General features: G+C 35.8%; 1 protein-coding gene across 4 annotated transcripts in view; it reads right to left on the reverse strand.

Annotated features, from left to right (window-relative positions):
• LOC145278107 (uncharacterized) overlaps positions 1 to 19,859 on the reverse strand; it is a 181,194-nt gene that overhangs the window by 21,937 nt on the left and 139,398 nt on the right. For 2 of the 4 annotated variants that reach the window (XM_080130379.1, XM_080130381.1), the window contains exon 3: positions 16,302 to 18,035. The exons of the other annotated variants lie outside the window; for them this stretch is intronic. In XM_080130379.1, the coding sequence (XP_079986505.1) occupies positions 17,242 to 18,035 (794 nt within the window). In that variant the 3' untranslated portion in view covers positions 16,302 to 17,241. Of the gene's footprint in view, positions 1 to 16,301; positions 18,036 to 19,859 lie in introns of those variants that run through there. 4 annotated transcript variants of the gene reach the window in all.

Consider the following 19,859-nt stretch of genomic DNA (forward strand, 5'->3'; position numbering starts at 1 on the left):
AAATATTTACATATGCAACACGTTTTATTTTTTTTTTCACCCCAAAGACATATTGCCACTTGGACACAAGGAGTTATTTTGGATCGTGTCTAGCAGAGGATTATAGGGAGTTGAGTAGCAAAATATCTGTTCGCATGACATCTAAACTTCTGAATGTTAGTACAATCAGGGAAGCAGGAAACGGAGGAAATTTCGAAGTCTAGCAGTTTGAAGAAAGAAACTATTAGAACAGAAGACTTTCCAGCATCTCGGGATCTCAGTGAAGGGGTGGGATTTTGCTGCTTGTTTTCATGAATATGTACGTTGAAGGAGCACAAATGTAATGGGTTCATCAGAGCACATTCGAATAAAGTCTGTGCAAAATAGACGCAGGGATGCAAAATAGCAGCAATGAGACAAGTTTGGTCAGCAATGCAAAACCTATTCGATTGGAGACTTTTTCGGACCATGTCTAAAAAAGTGAGAGAGAGACTAGCAGTAAATGCATAATGCAAATGTGGCAACAATACTTCATTCATGGCAGCTTTATAAAGATATAGGATACTCTCAGGCGAGAGTAATTTCCTTGCATGTTAGAACCTACCTTTTTTTTGCAGCATCCTTGGCAATGTCCTCAATGCACTTTGTTTCACTTCATCTTACCTGCAAATCTTAAGCCGAAGAGTTTGAACGACAAGCTCTCAGATAGAATGTTATCATGGTGGTTGAGAATGTTTTTTGTAATTGTTAAAAGAAAGCAGCTTAGTCTTAGTAGCATCGAGTGTTACTTTCATTCTATAACTAACGGGCCGCCCAGCGTTGCCCAGTCGTAAACTATGCATAAATATCATAGTTTAATTCATGCAGATTTTTATTTATCATAAACAGAAATACCAAAGGTAATGCACGTAATATTAAATTCCTTAGAAAAAAAAAAAAAAAAAAAAAAAAAAAAAAAAAAAAAACAGAACTGAAATAAAAACCAAAACCTAGAACCCCATCCTCCAACGTAGACCCCTACTACCATGTTTCCCTCTCCAACATCAGGAGTCTACGTTCCAACCTTCCAGAGGTTGAAATAATTACAAGAGACGAAACCGGACTTATTCTTTCTAAGTGAAACTGGCATAGGGCCAACCACTTCTCTAGAGGAATTCATAATTAAAGGATACTCTAACTTAACATCTAAATCTGACCCCAAAGATCGCCATGGGCATGGAATATGTGCCTATATCAAAGATGGCTTTCCCTGTGGAGAAGACCCTGGAGAAGACCCTAATTTACCTTATATGTGCTTCCGGGTTGCACTAGCTTACACCACTGCATTTATATTTGCCCTCTATCGCCCCCACAACAGTGGGGTTACTATCTTTAAGAGTATATCTGAGAAAATTGACCACATCCTGTGTGCTCATCCTTCGGCTAACATTCACATTTGCGGTGACTTCAATGTCCATAATGTGGAATGGCTGACCCACTCAAATAAAACTGATGACGAGGGGAGGTTTTGTCATGATTTTGCCATTGCTTATGACCTCACTCAGATTGTTCATGAACCCACCTGTGTGCCCGATACACTCGATCAATATGCAAGCCTTCTAGACCTTTTCCTCACAACTTCCCCTGAGCTGTGTTCATGTTCCGTTCTATCTCCTCTGGGATTCTCTGACCACGCTGTTGTATCAGTTAAGATAAAAATTAAATATAATAAGTCTTCAGACGTACCTCTCCACCGTACTGTATATCGATACTCTATGGCTGACTGGGATAGCTTCCGTACATTCATATCTGGCCTACCTCTGCATTCCATGTTTAAAAAGGATGTGTCCTCTATAGTATCAGACCTTACTGAATGGTTAATTGTAGGCATAGACTGATTCATACCATCCAAAAAATTCCAACAAAAACAGCCAGCCATGGTTCTCCCCAGAATGTGCTGCTGCCATCGTGCACAGAAATCATTTTTTCCATAGCTACCAATGTAATAAATGTACTGAGACTAAAGCTACTTTCAGGACTGCAAGCAACCACCCTAAAAGAGTAATAAAAAATGCAAGAGAGCTATATGCTCAGTCTGTTAAATCCAAAGTAGCTGAGCAGTGGCTTAGTTCCCACCAGTTCTGGCAAATAGCAAATAGGATCTTGAACAGAAGCGTGCGTTCTATCCAAACTATCATCAATAGACCTGAGGTCATCTCGTCAGCATCAGACAAGGCCAGAGTATTTGCCAAGAACTTTGCAGCTAATTCTACCCTATGCGACAATGACCATCAACTCCCTGTATTTCCTCCTATAACAGACAACGCGCTATGCAACATAAAAATATTTGTGCGTGAGGTCACCAAGCTAATCAAGAACCTAGATTCCAGTAAAGCAACTGGCCCTGACGGCATTCCAGTTATAGTGCTGAAAAAGCTTCAACCAGAACTTGCCCCCATACTTACGAAACTGTTTAAGCATTGCCTTAAGGAGAAGTGCTTTCCAACACCCTGGAAAACCTCATAAGTATGCCCTGTATTTAAGAATTCAGGTGAAAAGTCATCTCCCTCTCAATACAGACCAATAAGTCTCCTGTGTATCATGAGTAAGTTGTTGGAATCCATATTAAATAAAGTAGTCAACCACCTCAACAGAAACAACCTTAGTGACATGCAATATGGCTTCTGCTCTGCAAGATCTACTGCAGATGTGCTAATGGTTATATCACATAGGATTAGGGAATCTCTTGACAAAGGTTTCCTTTCTAGGGCAATTGCTCTTGACATATCAAAGGCCTTTGATAAGGTATGACATAAGGGCCTACTTCACAAGATTTCCAGCTACGGTATAACTGGAAATGTTTTCTCAAGTATTAAATCATTTCTCTCTGATAGGTTCATAAGAGTAGTGGTTGATGGGCAGAAATCAGGGGCCCACAGTATTAATGCTGGAGTCCCCCAGGGGTCCATCCTGGGCCCAACTCTCTTCCTGATCTACATCAATGATCTCCCAAAACACATACTTAAATCATTCGTTGACATCTATGCTGATGACACGACCATCTATAGCAACACATCAAAGACCGTAAATGACAAAGTTCTAATTCTCTCTCCTCTGATCTTGAGTGCGTGGTACAATGGGGGAAAAGGTAGCTGGTTACTTTTAATGCATCCAAAACCAAGCTTCTATCTTTACATCATCAACGCTCTGATCCCCATCTGGCATCAATTGAAATGGATGGCTCTCGTCTTGGGGAGGCTCCATGTTTTGACAAGCTTCTGAGTTTCACCTCTACTCCTGATCTGAAATGGAACACGTACATCAAATCTGTTGCCAGGGATGCTGAGAAAATGGTGGGATCCTTCTACCGCTCCAAAAGATATCTCACTACTGATGCAATTCTCTATCTGTATAAAAGCCAGGTACGTCCAAGGATGGAGTACTGCTGCCACATCGAGGCAGGAGCTGCTAAAAACAGCCTATCCTGCCTTGACGAAGTACAAAATAGATTTTGTGGTTTAGTGGGGGATGCCCTTTTCTCTTCCCTGCAACCTCTCTCGCACTGAAGAGACGTTGCAAGCCTATCCTTGTTTTATCGTTATTTCCATGGCAGGTGCTCGTCTGAGCTCCAATCCCTCACTGTATTGTTTGATTCGTATCCAAGTTTCATAAAATGTTGTCTGCTATTTTGATAATTCATTCTAATAAAGCTTCTTATTTCAATTGATTTCTCTCACAAACTGTAGGTTTGTGGAACTCTTTTCCTGCTGACTGTTTCTCCTACCTATAGCATTAGTCTTTTCAAAACTAATAGGTATATGCTGTCTTTGTGATCTTTCATAATTGTTAACTCCTTACATCAGGTAGCTTCATGCTGTAGGGAAATATGGGCAAAGAACACCGGTTAAGATATATACTGGAGAGTTACTTCCCTTGAGGAACGAACACACACACAGTAAGTCCCGTCCCGGCCTTGACAAGGGAAGGTGCTTTTTACCTCTCGTGGGAACTATGCCCACTTGAGAGACTGAGTAGAACTCTAACCACTTCTAAAGTGAGTACCGAATTATTGTTGTGATTACTTTATTCTTTACATTTGTCAATTTGTAATAAATATGTATTTATGTACTTGTGAACTATTTGTGTTTGTTAAATATTTTTAGTTTCGATGAATAAATCAACTAATACTTACAACAATGCTTTGTTTGTAGCAATTTCCATTAAAAAACAAAAAAAAAAAAAAACGTTTAATTCAAGTTTCATAAAGTGTTTTAATTTTGTAACAATCAGCATTTGATTTTTATTTTGACAAAAAAAAAAAAAAAATGATTTTGTCCTTTATACTGTTATATACAATTATTAGCACACATTTTTATTTTGCCAGAGAGAAATTGAAGGTTTGAACTGTTAGATTGGTTAAGAAACCCCTGCACTCCTCTTACTACCATAACTGCAAAAACGAATTTCCTTTCTTAGAATTGCTAGAAGTAGAAAGTTTTTCCATTAACCTCTCATCTGTAACACACATTAAAACAAGACTGTTTCTCAGAGGGCTACAATTTCGTTATTTTCAAATCTAATTTTTTTTCTCTTATTCACCTCAAATATATTGCCACTGGGTTGTAACAGGCCACTGATTGATCAAAGTGAATAACACATTCTTCAGTATGAACCTATCAACTATTCAATGCAGTGAAATTGAGTTTCCTAATTTTTTGATAGAGGAACAGCAAGATGCTTGTTTCTATTACATTTAAGTGTTATGTTGCAAGGTAACACATAATTGGTGACACATAATGCAGAAGATGATAATGACATTGATAGACTGTTTATATCACCACGACGACTGTGACGATTCTTTGGGACTTCATATTACGAATACGGAGCTGAGACATATATGCAACAGTTCTTGTTAACACGGAGAGGAGATACTTTACTTACGATGATAATATGCAGAATACTTTGAGGGAGTTATTCAAAATTCGTTTACAAGATGATAGACAAAACATATTTACCTTTTCGTAATGATGACGACACAAAGACAAACAGTTTACAAAATATAGGTGATTTTTTTTTTATTTATCCAGCCAACTGCTGATAGTGGTCAGAGATTCAAGCCTTTACGACTACATGGTCCCCATCCTCTTAGCTTCTACGGTGCATTAGCTCACAGTCTGGCCGATTCGCTGTCTATCACTCCTAACTTCGAACCCTGTCTCAATATATTGAATATCTTTTTTTGATGACGTCAGAAGCATGCTTCGCCATGTGAAATTTATTCAGGAGGATTTTACCTATGTATGTCCAAACACTTTTGGCAAACAAAAAATTCCCAATTTGAATTTTTTAATATCTAACCTATTTATTTCTAAACTCGTATTGTCCATTCTTTTAACTGACATATTTAATATCCTGTTATTTCTAAAAGAACGAACAATCGACTGCATTCCCAAATTAAATATATATCTCTGACATAAATAATATTTAATTATTTGCGAGAACAATGACAATCGTTCTGCATTCCTAGGATTTCAATATGTATTCTTTTTTTTTTTTTAACTTTTACTGGGTTCGATTCAAACGTTTTTCAAATATCGTTTTCAACTTATCTGATTTGCTCTTTTACTAACTTTTTACATAACATAAGTACAGGTAGGAAAGAAGAATACAGGGAAGAAATTCCAAAGTCTAGTAGTTTGAAGGAAGAAAATAGAGTAGAAAGCTTTCTGGCATGTAAGGTGCTCTTCGGTGAAGGGGTGGAATTTTGCTGCTTGTTGAGTATTTACGACGAAGAGACTAACACTCATAAGTCATAAAATTTTATTCATTTCATGATTTTTTTCGGTTTTTTATATTCATCATTCAACTAAAAGTCTAGCTATCTCATGAACACTTATTTTTGAGTAGCTTTAAGCCTTAGTAAGAAAAAAAAAAAAATTTATAAATAGAAAAAAAAAATAAAAATAAATAAAGGGCTGAAAAAAATGCTGAAAAATAAAAATAATCAGAAATTCTTTGTTTCTGGAATTAAGGAAAATAATTTAGTGTCAAGTTAAACCAGATTTGATTGGTTAAAAATTCTTAACCCGGGATCAAAACTTGGATCCAAAAAAACATTTTTTTTAAATTAAAAAAAAAAAAAAAAAAAAAAAAAAAATCAAGAGACTCAATTACACTGCATTGGTTGATAGGTATAGTGAGGAATGTGTTTTTATTCACTTTGATCAATCAGGTTTACAAGAAAAATACTGCACGAATGTCACACGGATGAAATCCTATTCAGACAGAAAAGGCAAAACTGAAACGTTGACTAGAAACAAAAGGATTGGATTGTCAAAAAGAGAAGCATTTTTGTTTAAGATTGCCAAAAATCAAATCAAGGAGTTAATCCTAGTTTTGATTTGTGTTTTATTAACTACTAGTAATTCAACCCGACTTTGCTCGGGCTCTTTGTACTCTTCATAACTTGCTCTATGTGTGAATACCTTTTTATGTAAAATTTCAAATGTTTAGACCAAAAATTGTCTTAGTAATTTCGTAGAGACTCCAGAGGTAATTTTTAAAAAACTTTGACCCCAATTTTGACCCTTTAACATTTGTCTTGGTTTCAAATCAAAATAAAATGTTTGACCCATGTCCAAGTTACCTACATCTAAAATTTCAAGTGTTTAGACCCAAAATTGGCAGAGGAGTTTGGTAGAATCTACAAAGGCCAACTTAACTTTTACCTTTCGGCAGCCAAATTTTCACCCCAAAACCCATTAAAATGCTTGCCGCATTGTCTGAATACCCATTATCTAAAATTTCAAATGTTTAGACCAAAAATTGGCTGAGTAGTTTGCTAGAAAATGCAAAGGTCAATCCTTTTGAACTTAGACGCCTTGGCAACTAAAATTTTCAACCCAAACCGATTAAAAAGCTTGCCCCATCTTTGAATACCCTTTATGTAAAATTCCAAATGTTTAGACCAGAAATTGGCTGAGTAATTTGGTAGAGACCGCAGAGGTTTTTTAACTTTAACCCAGATTTTGACCCCTTAACATTTTGGGCTCAAACCAAGTAACCTACATTTAAAATTTCAAGTGTTTAGACCCAAAATTGACGGAGAAGTTTGGTAGAGTTTTTAAGGGTTAAATTGAACTTTGACAGCCAAATTTCTGGCCGAAAACAGTTTAAAAAGAGTTTCCCAATTCCCAATACCCCTTATGTCAAATTTTGAGTATGTAGACCAAAAATTGACAGACTAGTTTGGTAGGGAAATGTACACAGCCAGACATTTTCACTTTTATAGATATATAGATGAAAGGATTTGTGTACTTTTGCAAAATACAGACGGTGCTAATTTTTAGATAGGATAAAGTTCAATTTTTATGCTATTTTGTTTACTGTTAAATAAAAGTACAGAATAGTTTAAAAAAAGGAAAAAAAAAAAAGAAAAAAAAAAGAGCTTCCTTCGCTATATTAAGAATCAGTTTCTACAGAATAACGTTATTTCAGCACTTGGACAGTGCTGAAATAACGTTATTCTGTAGAAACTGATTCTTAATATGGCGAAGGAAGCTCTTTCTGCAAGTACCAACTTTGATAAGTCCATGTATCAAATAGCGTTTATGAGGAGGGGGGGGGCGTTGTTTTATCAGATTTTTTTTTCTTTTTTTTTTTTTTAAATTATTGACTTGTCAAAATATTTTTTGAAAAAATAAAATAAAGTTTTAAAAATTTAATGGAAGAGGAGAAAGTGAAAAAAGAATTAGATGAACAATTTCTTTGCGAGATGATGTTTGTATTTTTGTTCAAAATCAATTAAGAAAAGCATTATTTTGGAAGTGCTCAATCGCATTTTTCTGTTATATCCGTTTTAATGTAAAATTTTAGGAATTTCAGTCATTGATTGCAACAAATTTCAGGTAAAAAATATGCCACATTACTTCCCTAGATTAGGCACCATTTTCATGTAATAGAAATCATTTTATTATTGGTTAGGAATGAAAAACAGAATCGTCAGTCTAAAACAACATTTGTCTTCTTAACTTTCTTGTGTTGAGTTTCATCTTTTTATATTCAGTAGCATGTCAGAATTCTATATTCCTTTAAAACGTTTCTCCATCACTGAAATATCCTTATGGAACCTATCACCACGTTCACTCACATCACTAAGATTCTTCGCAAAATTCTCAAAATAGACAATTTTGAAGAAAAGAAAACTGCACTTAATTCGACAAAAAAGCCAGAAATGGATTTTCCATGCCCTTGTGCATATAAAAATGGACACAGATATCTTGTGCTTTTTTTTTCAGTGTTGCATAATATTTACTAAATGCAAAAAAAAAAAAAAAAAAAAAAAAAAAAGTAATAAAATAGATGAATGTAAAATTTGTTCAAAGCAGAGCAAAAAGCAAAAAAAAAAAAAAAAAATGTATGGAAGCATAGAAGCGTAAAAATAGATAATAGAATAGATTGAATGATAAGATGTGAACGTGTTTTGTAAAAAAAAAAAAATAAATAAATAAAAGTGACCATATTGTATCTAATTTGTTTTTTAATTTGTCCCTGACTTGATCACTTTTGTAATCGCACTGCAATTAAACAAAACAAGTATTTGATGTAAATCAGTTAAAGTATGCATGTGTGCACGAGAGAGAGAAAGATCACCATGCAGCAGACAAAAGGGAAGCCCAATTTCAGGGTACCACCGAATCATCAACTGTCCCAAATTATCGCAAACTCAAAACGGTCTTAACCGTTCCAAAACTCTGTTACTCTTAAAACTGCTCTTAAATATATTGACTCCTACTGTCCGCTACTTTGTATCCATCACTTGATTAACAATCCTATTTCAGCTTTCTTTTGTGTGCCTTACTGAACAACTTCATCGTCTTTCTACTAACCCACTTTATATAACGTTAGTTCTGCTGATCATCTTTTTTTCTTCCTAACAATTAGGGGGGGGGGCGTCGGTGGGATCACAGCAGCATTTCTACAAGAAATTTCTTTAAATTCGTTAGTCTGTCATTCTGAAGTTAAAAACATAAATTCATCGTACATGCGTACATTGCAAGAATAGTTTTTCTTGTTTGGATAAAAAACAACAACAAAAAAAAAACACTAATTCAAAAATATATACATTCTGACTAGCATGCAGCCTGGCATTGCTCGGTCTTAAAATCTGCTTAAAGAACCTGAAAGACGTTTGATTATGGTTTCCTAAAACCCGGAATGATCTGGAGAGGTGTTTGATTAATTCTTTTTGCCAACAATAACGACGTTCACTCATAATGTCAGCAGTAATCGGGAGGGGGGGAGCATCCAAACAAAGATTTTACTCGTTATAAAGCATCATCGGTGTATGATTATTATTTCCTGTTAATTATGTAACAGTAGATGAAGAGTTTATCAGTTGAATATTTACACACACATCCTTAATTTATATTCAGTTTTAAGTCTGAACACCAATTAATTTGCATGATCGCTTTTGCCTTGTAACCACACGGTTCCAGGTTCACACCCATGTGCGACTACTGTTTCCTTGCATCTGGTGCATGCTAATCATGGCCATTTATTCCTTGGTCTCTTTGCTCCATCACCACAAGACTTCCTAGCAAGTGATCTTGGAGAAAATATTTGTTACACTCGTACAACTCGTTCAAATGAAGATGCTACACAAATGCTGATAATCTAGATGGAAGCGATCAATAAGAAATGACCTTCATAATTTCTTCCAACCCCAATAAGTCAAAAAAGGAAACACCTGATGGTGTAGAACAATTAGATGCAGATGTGTAAAAATAATATTAATAACGGCATTTTTTCACATCAGTTTAAGTTAATCGAAGAAGTGGAAAATTCCATAAGATTAGAATGTTGTCATGGAATGCCCAATGCCAAAACTAATGTGAAGAAAAAAAAAAAAAAAAAAACATTTTGGATCATTGGAATTGGAAAAATGTTAGCCTAATTTCAATATATGACTACTTCATTTAATCACATAAATTAATATACGAAAGTATGAATTTATGCGTAAATAAGCCTGATGAATCCTAGCGTGGATGAAACGCGGAATATTCTGTGTAGCTTAATCAGCATATACATTTTATAACTTACTATATATTCTTTTACATAGCAGTCACCACTTATCAAGGCCCAGAGGCCACTCGAGGATAAGAGTTATAGAGTGTACAGTAGTCAATGGGATAATATTGTAGTAATCGTTAGTAATGGAAATTTGGTAAATTGGATTACTTAACGAGGTGGATATATATATATATATATATATATATATATATAAATAATAATACAGTAGAACCCCGGGATATGGCATTAAAAATTAGTAACAAAATACAGTGCAGTATACAATACATATGTATATAATCAAATATTGACCCCCCCCCCCCCAAGATCGCCATAGTCATGGAATATGTGCCTACATTAAAGATGGCTTTCCATGTGGTAGAGGCATCTCCAGAGAAGACACTAAATGACTCAAATGTGGTTCTAAGTTGCACTTGTTCACACTATTGCGTTTATATTTGCCCTCTATTAACCCCACAACAGCGGAGTTACTATCTTTAAGAGCATATCTGAGAAAATTGACCACATCCTGTCTGCTCATCCTTTGGCCAACATTCACGTCTGTGGAGACTTCAATGTTCACAATGCGGAATGGTTAACTCACTCAAACAAGACAGATGATGAGGGGGAGGTTCTGTCATGATTTCTCTATTGCTTATGACCTCACTCAGATTGTTCGTGAACCCACCCGTGTGCCCGATACTAATGGTCAGTATGCAAGTTTCCTAGACCTTTTCCTCACAAGCTATGTTCATCTTCCGTACTGTCCTCCCTCTGAGCTTCCAACCACTCGGGTTTTATTAGTTAAGATAAAAACAAAATGTAATAAGTCTTCAGACATACCTCTCCATTGTACAGTATCGATACTATGGCTAATTGGGATAGCTTTTGTACATTTATATCAGAACTACCTGTGTGTTCCATGTTTAAAAAGGATGAGTCCTCTATAGTGTCAGACCTGACGGAATGGTTAATTGTAGGTATAGACAGTTTCATACCCTCGGAAAAATTCCAGCAAAAACCTAACAACAAGCCGTGGTTCTCTCCAGAACGTGCTGCTGCCATTGTGCTAAAAAAATAACTTCTTCCATTGCTTTCGACATTACAGATCTAACGAGACTAAAGCCACTTTCAAGACTGCCAGTAACCACTGTAAAAAAAGAGTAATGAAAAATGCAAGAGAGCTATATGCTCAGTCCGTCAAATGTAAAGTAGCTGAGCAGCAGCTTGGTTCCCACCAGTTTTGGCAAATAGCAAACAGGATCCTGAACAAAAGCGTGTGCTCTCTCAACCATCATCAATGGACCTGAGGTCATCTCGTCAGCATCAAACAAAACCAAGATTTTTGCTGCATTTCCTCCTGTATCAAAAAAACACGCTATATGACATACAAATATCTGTGCATGATGTTGTCAAGCTAATCAAAAACCTTGATTCCAGTAAAGCTTTAACCAGAACTAGCTTCTATACTTACAAAACTCTTTAAGCGTTGTCTTAAGGAGAATTGCTTCCGAACATCCTGAAAAATCTCATCAGTATGCCCTGCATTTAAGAATTCAGATCTATCATCTCTCTTTCAGTACAGACCAATAAGTCCTGTGCGTCATGAATAAGTTACTGGAATCTGTTAAATAGAGAAGTAGTCAACCACCTCAGCAAAACTAACCTTAGTGGCATGCAATATGGTTTCCATTCTGCTAGATCTACAGCAGATGTACTAATGGTTATATCTCATAGGATTAGTGAATCTCTCAGAGGTTTCCTTTCTAGGGCAATTGCTCTTGACATATCAAGGGCCTTTGATAGGATATGACATAAAGGTCTACTTCATAAAATCTCCAGCTATGGTATAGCTGGAAATGTCTTCTCAATTATTAAATCATTTCTCTCTGATAGGTTCATAAGAGTAGTGGTTGATGGGCAGAAATCAGCTCATAGTATTAATGCTGGAGTCCCTCAGGGGGTTCATCCTGGGTTCTACTCTCTTCCTGATCTACATCAATGGACGTCCAAATTGTAGACATTTACGCTGACAACACTATCAGCTATGGCAGCACATCAAAGGCTGTAAATGACAAAGTTCTGATTTTCTATCCTTTGATCTTGAGCACGTGGCACAATGGGAAAAGAAGTGTCTGGTTACTTTTAATGCATCTAAAACCAAGCTTTTATCTTTACATCATCAATGCTCTAATCCCCATCTGGCATCAGTGGAAATGAATGGCTCTCGTCTTGGGGAGGTCTCATGTTTTGAATTGATCTCATCTTAAAGGAGGCTCCATGTTTTAACAAGCTTCTGGGTTTGACCTTTACTCCTGATCTGAAATGGAACCCGTACATCAAACATCAGCAAGGTTGCTGAAAAAAAATGGTGGGATCCTTCTATCGATCCAGTAGATCGATCACTGCTGATGTAATTCTCTATCTATATAAGAGCTAGGTACATGCCCTTTCCTCTTCCCTGCAACCTCTTTCTCACAGAAGAGATATTGCGAGATTGCCTCTGCTTTATCGTTATTTTCATGGCAAGTGCTCGTCTGAGCTCCAATCTAGGGCCCCCCCCCCCTCGCCAAACTTTCATGAGAAACACTCATCTAGCTGAAAACACTATCAATAATTTCTCCCACTCTTTATCCGTGCCTAAACCTAAACGTACATTCCATGAACAAAGCTTCTTTCTTAGAACTGCACACTTGTGGAACTCTCTTCCATTTGCCTGCTTTCCAGCTGACTTCAATATGGTCGTCTTCAAGACCAATGTAAACAAGTTCTTGATGAGCTGTTTCCCTTAATCCAATTTACCAAATTTACACTATTAATGATTACTGTGATATTGTCCCATTGACTACTGTACACTCTTTAACCCTTATCCTTGAGTGGCCTCTGGGCCTCGATAAGTAGCATCTCCTACGTAAAAATAAAAAAAAATTGTTAAAAAAATTCATACATTTTGTCAATTTATAACGAACTTTGAAAAGAGAAATAAATCTTCATTTGTCGCATTATTTTCAGTCAATCACGAGGAAATATTTAAGAAAAAAAACAAAACATTTCCTCATGTTATACATTTTAAATATAAGAGGTTAATGTAGTTTGCTTGAAGCATTATCGACCGTGTACATCAAGAAAATTTATAGAAGGAAATACAATGCAGAAATGTAATGGATCAACACAAACAAAAGCTAATTAAGACATAACGATAGAATAAGTTTTTTTAGATTTACTTTTATCAATATTTGATTTAAGAATCAGAATTTGTAATTGTATTGGACTCGGGAAAAAGTTTGGAATCATCCAATCACTAGCCAAAACTAGGATATGACGTCATAAGCAGCCGAGTGACAGATTTATCTGCCCTAAGTAAATGTCAGGAATGAGAGTTCGAGGTGGTAAGTTCGAACTGTTGAAGTGATTTTGAGATACATTTTTTCTTTCATTTCAGACGAAAAAAAAAAAAAAGAAAACAAATGAAAAACAAAAAACAAAAACAAACAAAACAAATGCAAAAGAAAAGGAAAACAAAAGAAAAAAAACTGAAAATGAAACTAAAAGAATTTGAAACTTTTCAAAATATTTTATTTTCAATTTTGGACAAAGTCTTAGAAGCAGAGACATTTTTTAAGAGTTTTTTTTTTTTTTTTTTTTTTTTACATGCAGACAAAAGTGATGCTGTCTGCTGCTCAATGGTGTGCAAAATCGGTTGGAGAACGAGAGCCTCCTTTGATTTGAATTGTGACGCAGCAGGGGGGGGGGGATCAGTCAATCACATTCAAACTCAATTTCTCAATATTTTTCAGTACTAGGACTTATACACAAGTATTTGGGGCATACAATCAAGTAGTTGGTTCTGAGTATCAGCAGGGCATCACTAAACCTCTGCATGCCACTGCTTTAGAGATTGGCAGACAAATATAGGGGAGGTGGATTCGTTTATTTACGGCAAATCAACACGTTTGAAGGTTATTTAATACCAAATAATATCTATTGTAAATAATTCCTTGTGTACGATCAATGGAACACAAGTCGCTTTTTTTCTTTTTTACTTGTAGGTGTAGAAAACTTGTGGGTTCATACCTTCCAAAGAGTATTAATGCATAAATGACCACAGTTGATCCAATAAGAATCTAACTTGGCACACACGATTTCATAGTTTGTGACAATATCTATTGGGATAATTATGCTCTGGCAAAAGGGAGCTAGGGCAGATTACAAAGAGATAAAAACATGTAAAGAAATGATGCATTAGAAATTAACAAATTTGGATAAAACAAACCTTTGAGTTTAAATGTCCATGAGGAGACTGCCACTGACAGTGAAGGAAAAAAAAGAAAAGAAACATGCATGTAGGTTTGACTACCACAACCTTGTTGAGGAGCTTAACCATGCATCCATCTGAAAACGACGCCATTGGTAAGCACTTTACTAACCAACATTCTTTGTCTCCACCTCCAATTTAAAAAACTTAGTAGACAACTATTCTCGTACAAACAAACTTCATATACTAAAAGCATTACTCAATCAAAGCTTAATTACACAATAAAAGTTAATTACGCAATCAAAGTTTAAAATAAAACATTAATGAAATCAATTTCATGGCAGAGAATAATGAACATATCTATTAACATGTGGTTTATGGAGAGAGAAAAAAAAAGAACATTTTTATAAATATCTTAGTCAGTTTGGCATTAATTATCCCTGATGATGGATTGAGACGAATCCGAAAGTAATCGAGTCGACAGTGACTATGGCAGCTGCATCAGATTAAGATTGAACATGATATAAACCCAAATATGTAGACAGGAATTGTCTGCATTATTTAATGAAATTGGCCTAAATGAAAGAATGTTGCCTAAATATACATGTTAAAAAAAGTGAACTTTTTTTTTTTTAAATGAGAACACAAAATAATATATAAATTTTACATGGTCGCAACACTGGATATGCTAAAGTTTTGGACAAATGGTTTATTAAATCTACAAGTCAGTCGCCTGCCGCGGACTTGTGGTTTTAACGGACCATTTGTCCAAAACATTAGAATGTCCAATGTCGTGACCATGTAAATTTGTTTATATAAAAAATATTCTTTTTACTGAGCACTCGTAATAACCTCGTTAAATTCATTAGTTATCACTCTTGAATACTTTCAATCTGGTGTATATATATATCTGTTCTGGTTATAATTCTTAGAAATTATGAATGGAAAAAAAAAGTTTTGTTTTGATGAGATCTGGACCGATGTGTAGTACTTAACTATTTGAATAAACAAAACAAATGTGACAATTTATTGAAATCAGTTTTCGTGTGAAAAAATATCATGAAGAGTCTAGAAACGTAAAGGTCAACTGAAGCGGTTCTTGTCACGGCTTTCAGGGAGCTGTCAAAATTTATGAAGCAAGGAAAAACGTTCAGGGTTTAATCTGGATGCAGAATTTAAAACAAAACAAAAAAAAAAAATGTTCGTAGCATATTTGTGAGGGAGGGGGTGATATATGCCAAATCAGTGGCGATAAATTAAAGAAAAATCCATCTGATTAAACTTTCTACGCATTTGTGATTTTATTGCAGCTAGCCAGCGTCGCCCGGGATTCTAAATTCCATAAATTATGTAGACTACAGAACAAAAGTAGACAATGTTTAATATTGTAATTTGAAATGTATAAGTTTATCTTGGGATAAAATTAAGGTAAAAATCATGCCTCATATTTGATTCCGACTAGCCAATTATCACTCTTCTATATGAATAAAACAGTGTACGTACGTATGAATAAATATTTAACCGACAAACTCATAAACCGCTGGCCACATAACACTAAAATTCATAGAAAATAGTAATGATGCACCAAAGATGGTTTATAACGAGTAAAAAAATTTTTTGATGAATGAATAACGCATACAAAAGGCGGCAAGCTGAAATGCAAAATTTCAACTTGCCGACATTTTTATTGGTTTGCGCATGCGTAAACTAAAAGTCATTTAATTTTATAATTTTACTGTTGAATTAGCTCTAGTGGTAGTGAATACGATTGGAGTGCTAAATGTTTTAATTTCGATTCTAGCACCCAGATCATTTTTTTTTTTAATTTTTGAAATCAGTATTATATATATATCCAATAGCTCTGTAATACGAAATGTACATGGATTAAAATATATTAAGCGTATTTTACAACCGACAAAGTCAGCTCCCCCCCCCTGCTAGTCTTTAAACATTAAAACATGAAATTTTAATCTATTTCAGGTACTCTATCTAGCCAGATATTTTCTTTTGTAAGAGGCACTTTCTGATATACACCGCTAATTTTCATTGGATAATCATCAATGATCATTAACCAATCATATTGCTGCATTTGTGAAAGCTAAAAAATATTTTTTTTTTCACCATATTTTTTCTAAATCTTTAGTTTACAGTTCTGTATAAATCGGAAACAAAAATTATCTACTGCAATACTTATGTACTCAACGTATTAATGAATAGCAGAATAACGTATTCCTTCCTGGGGGGAAAAATGTTGGTTAGTTATGCATGAATTCATATCAAATAAAATCACAAATAGTCAGGTGAGTAGAAAGTTTAATCTGAAAGTTTTTGATACAAAAAATATATTCATTTAATGGAGTAGATTTTGTCTTTCAACAAAATCTCATCCTAAGTTGATGCATTTACATTAAACATTTTACAGTGGACATTTCTGAGCAAAATATTCATCTCAGCCTCCATACTTATCAAATTTTCTCAAGTATTAGTGTTGGGACGATTAATCAGAAAAAAATCTGATTTTTTTGGTGGTGGTGGTGGTGGGGGGGGGTATCAGAATTGGAAAAATTTGTGCCTATTTTTTCCAATGCCAAAAACAATTCTTTTGTATTTTTTGTTTGATTTTGTTTAAAGCAAAATCTTCCACTACTGATAAAATAATTTTTTAAACAACTGTTGAAACTAAAATCTATAGATCACCCACCCCCCACACACACACAAATGTATTTTTACGTTTGAGAAAATATCTGCATATTTAACATGTGTTTTTAGGATAATTGGGAAAAAACGATTCTATAGTTAAATATTTAGAGATTTATAAAGAATCGAAATCAGGAAATTAATACGGAATCGGTAATTGTATTGGAATCGTGAAAAATATTGGAATCGCCCCATCACTATTAAGTATATATAAAAAAACGTTTTAGATTTTGTCCAACGCTAATGACTTCTTAACCTCGTTTTCAGGCAGTGAAGAGTTTGTGCGAACTCTTAAAATGGCGCCAAACCATGTAAACCAATTTTACGATGAACGTAAAACAACTGATGCAGAGAAGAACAAGAATAAAAATGCCGATCCGATCTAAATTTGAGACATCGACTTTCGCGTAGACAATCCCCGTGAACGCCACAACAAGCACCGCATATGGTGTGACGAGGTAACGGGTGAACCTGTCGAACATGAGGAGGTCAAGTGTAAACCAGCTGACAATAAACACAATGAGCATACACAACGGGACAAGGTCACTGACGTATTTGGTGAGATGCCATCGGTAATAAAGGGCAAGGTCAAGATTAATGTGTGTGGCAACAAGAACCCAAGTGGCATACAGAGCGATACCATTCTGAACGAGGATACGGATTGACCAAATCTGGATGCTCAAGCGATCCTTATACATGAGATCAAGATATTTGGAAAGATTATAGATGGAGATAGCGAGGGGGACTACAGCTGTGATGAACATGGCAATGGTGACCCCGAGACTAGGGACAAAAAGGGTGCGGTCAAAGAGTATGAGCCATGCGATATTAAGCATAAGGTTAAGGATGTAAATAAGATAAAATGACGATGGTAGGACCGGAGGTTCAAGATAAAGATAACTAGTCCCAGTCAATTTACAGATGGTCGACTGGCAGTAGAAGATCCAGATCGCCATCCAAAGATAGATGACACCCCAGATACTAAACGTCCAGCCAGCGGGGGTTATCCCTGTTGGGTACTGGTCAGATATATTGCCGGTTTCCGTGGTGAAGATACCTGGAAGAGGAAGAAAAAGTCGAGCACATTAGTGAGATGAGGAGAAAAGGCAGTCGTGGTTGAAGTTTCATAGCATATCAACCCGTTTTGAGGGTCATTTGGGTGATTTAATGCTGAAACACAATATCTATTAGAAAACAGTGATTGTATACAACTAATTTAATACAAGTTGCTTATTTATCCATAGCTGAGAAATGGATTTGTCTACAAGTGTTAGAACTAGAAGGAAGAAGGCATCGAACAAAATATGAAGAGAGTCGAGTTCTTGGTGTATGAGGAAGAGCATTGACAAATCAGAAGTGCATGAGCAAGTCGGGAGAGAGAGAGTCGGGGGGGAGGAGAGAGTCGGGGGGGAGGAGAGAGTCGGGGGAGGAGAGAGTCGGGGAGGGAGAGAGTCGGGGGGGAGTCGGGGGGGAGAGTCGGGGGAGAGAGAGAGAGTCCGGGGGGAGAGAGAGAGAGTCCGGGGGGGAGAGAGAGAGAGTCCGGGGGGGAGAGAGAGAGAGTCCGGGGGGGAGAGAGAGAGAGTCCGGGGGGGAGAGAGGGAGTCGGGAGAGAGAGGGAGTCGGGAGAGAGGGGAGTCGGGAGAGACGGAGAGAGAGAGAGTCGGAGAAGGAAAAGAAGATTAAAAGGGGGGAAGAGGTTGTAAGGTCAAGAATAGAAAAAAAAAAATCGATGTGAAAATAAAGTTGACATTTCTTTGGTTTTAAAAAAGGAAACCTTTAAAGAAATTTTTTTTTTTTTCTCAAATTACTTTTAGCAACATTTTTTTTCTAGAAAAATATTCGGAAGGGAGATTCAGTCTGTAATAATATTGCAGTTCCTCTCTTCACCAGTTCTTACCAGGGTTTTATAGATAGACCCACATAAACATCTGACCCACATAAACATCTATATCTTAAACTATCCTGCATAGGATAGAAAAGATTAAATATATCTTAATCATTGCAGTACAACATCAAGTTTTCACACTTGATATTCATAAAAACAATTGCAAAGTTATTTTATTTTTATCTTAAAAATTCTAAAATAATAAAACAAGAGTTAATGGTAGGATGGTTGGTTGGTTGCTTTTATTTTACGGCATATCAACCCTTTCCAGGTTATTTAATGCCGAATCCAAAGATTTTGAAGAAAATTTTTTTTAATAGAATATGTTTGTTGTTTTCAAGTTGATTTCTATTTAACCCATAGTTGGGACCCTAACAGGTACTACCACTCCGGGTCAGAGTGGACCTGGGAACAATGGCAATTAAAGGGTGGCTCCACACTCCCCAAAGCCCGCAAGCTGGGGCCTCACCACTGGATATAGTTTAAGGTCATATCCAGGACCTTAATGGTAGGAGTATACAGCAGAAGTTCTCATGAACGAGGAATGAATTGAAACATCAACTAATGTCGCTATAATTACACTCTTTCCTGCTCAATTATTGCTGGGTAAATTGGTGTCACTCCAAAAAAATGTAAAAAAGATGTCTAGAAAAGAATGTCTTTAGAATGGTACATAGGATTTCTCATTTAATCCCGAGTAACGTCAAGTCTTCCTGCTGATTGAAAACATTGTTTCGTATTATTTAGATTCATCGAATTACTATTCGAATCTCGAGTGATTTTTCACAGCGTTTCGGTTCATGCAACCTTCAGGTGTATCTTGTCGAACTCAGAAATAGAATTCGACGAGATACACCTGAAGAAGGTCGAAGGTTACATCGACCGAAACGTTGTGAAAATTACATTTAAGATGAGAACAGTAATTCGATGAATCCAAATAATACGAATAACTAATCCTCCTCCCAAAAATTCAGAAACAAAAAAATTTTTGTTCCA

Source organism: Euprymna scolopes, chromosome 6, assembly GCF_053919585.1.
Source record: "Euprymna scolopes isolate OS-2025 chromosome 6, ASM5391958v1, whole genome shotgun sequence".
NCBI classification, from domain to species: domain Eukaryota; kingdom Metazoa; phylum Mollusca; class Cephalopoda; order Sepiida; family Sepiolidae; genus Euprymna; species Euprymna scolopes.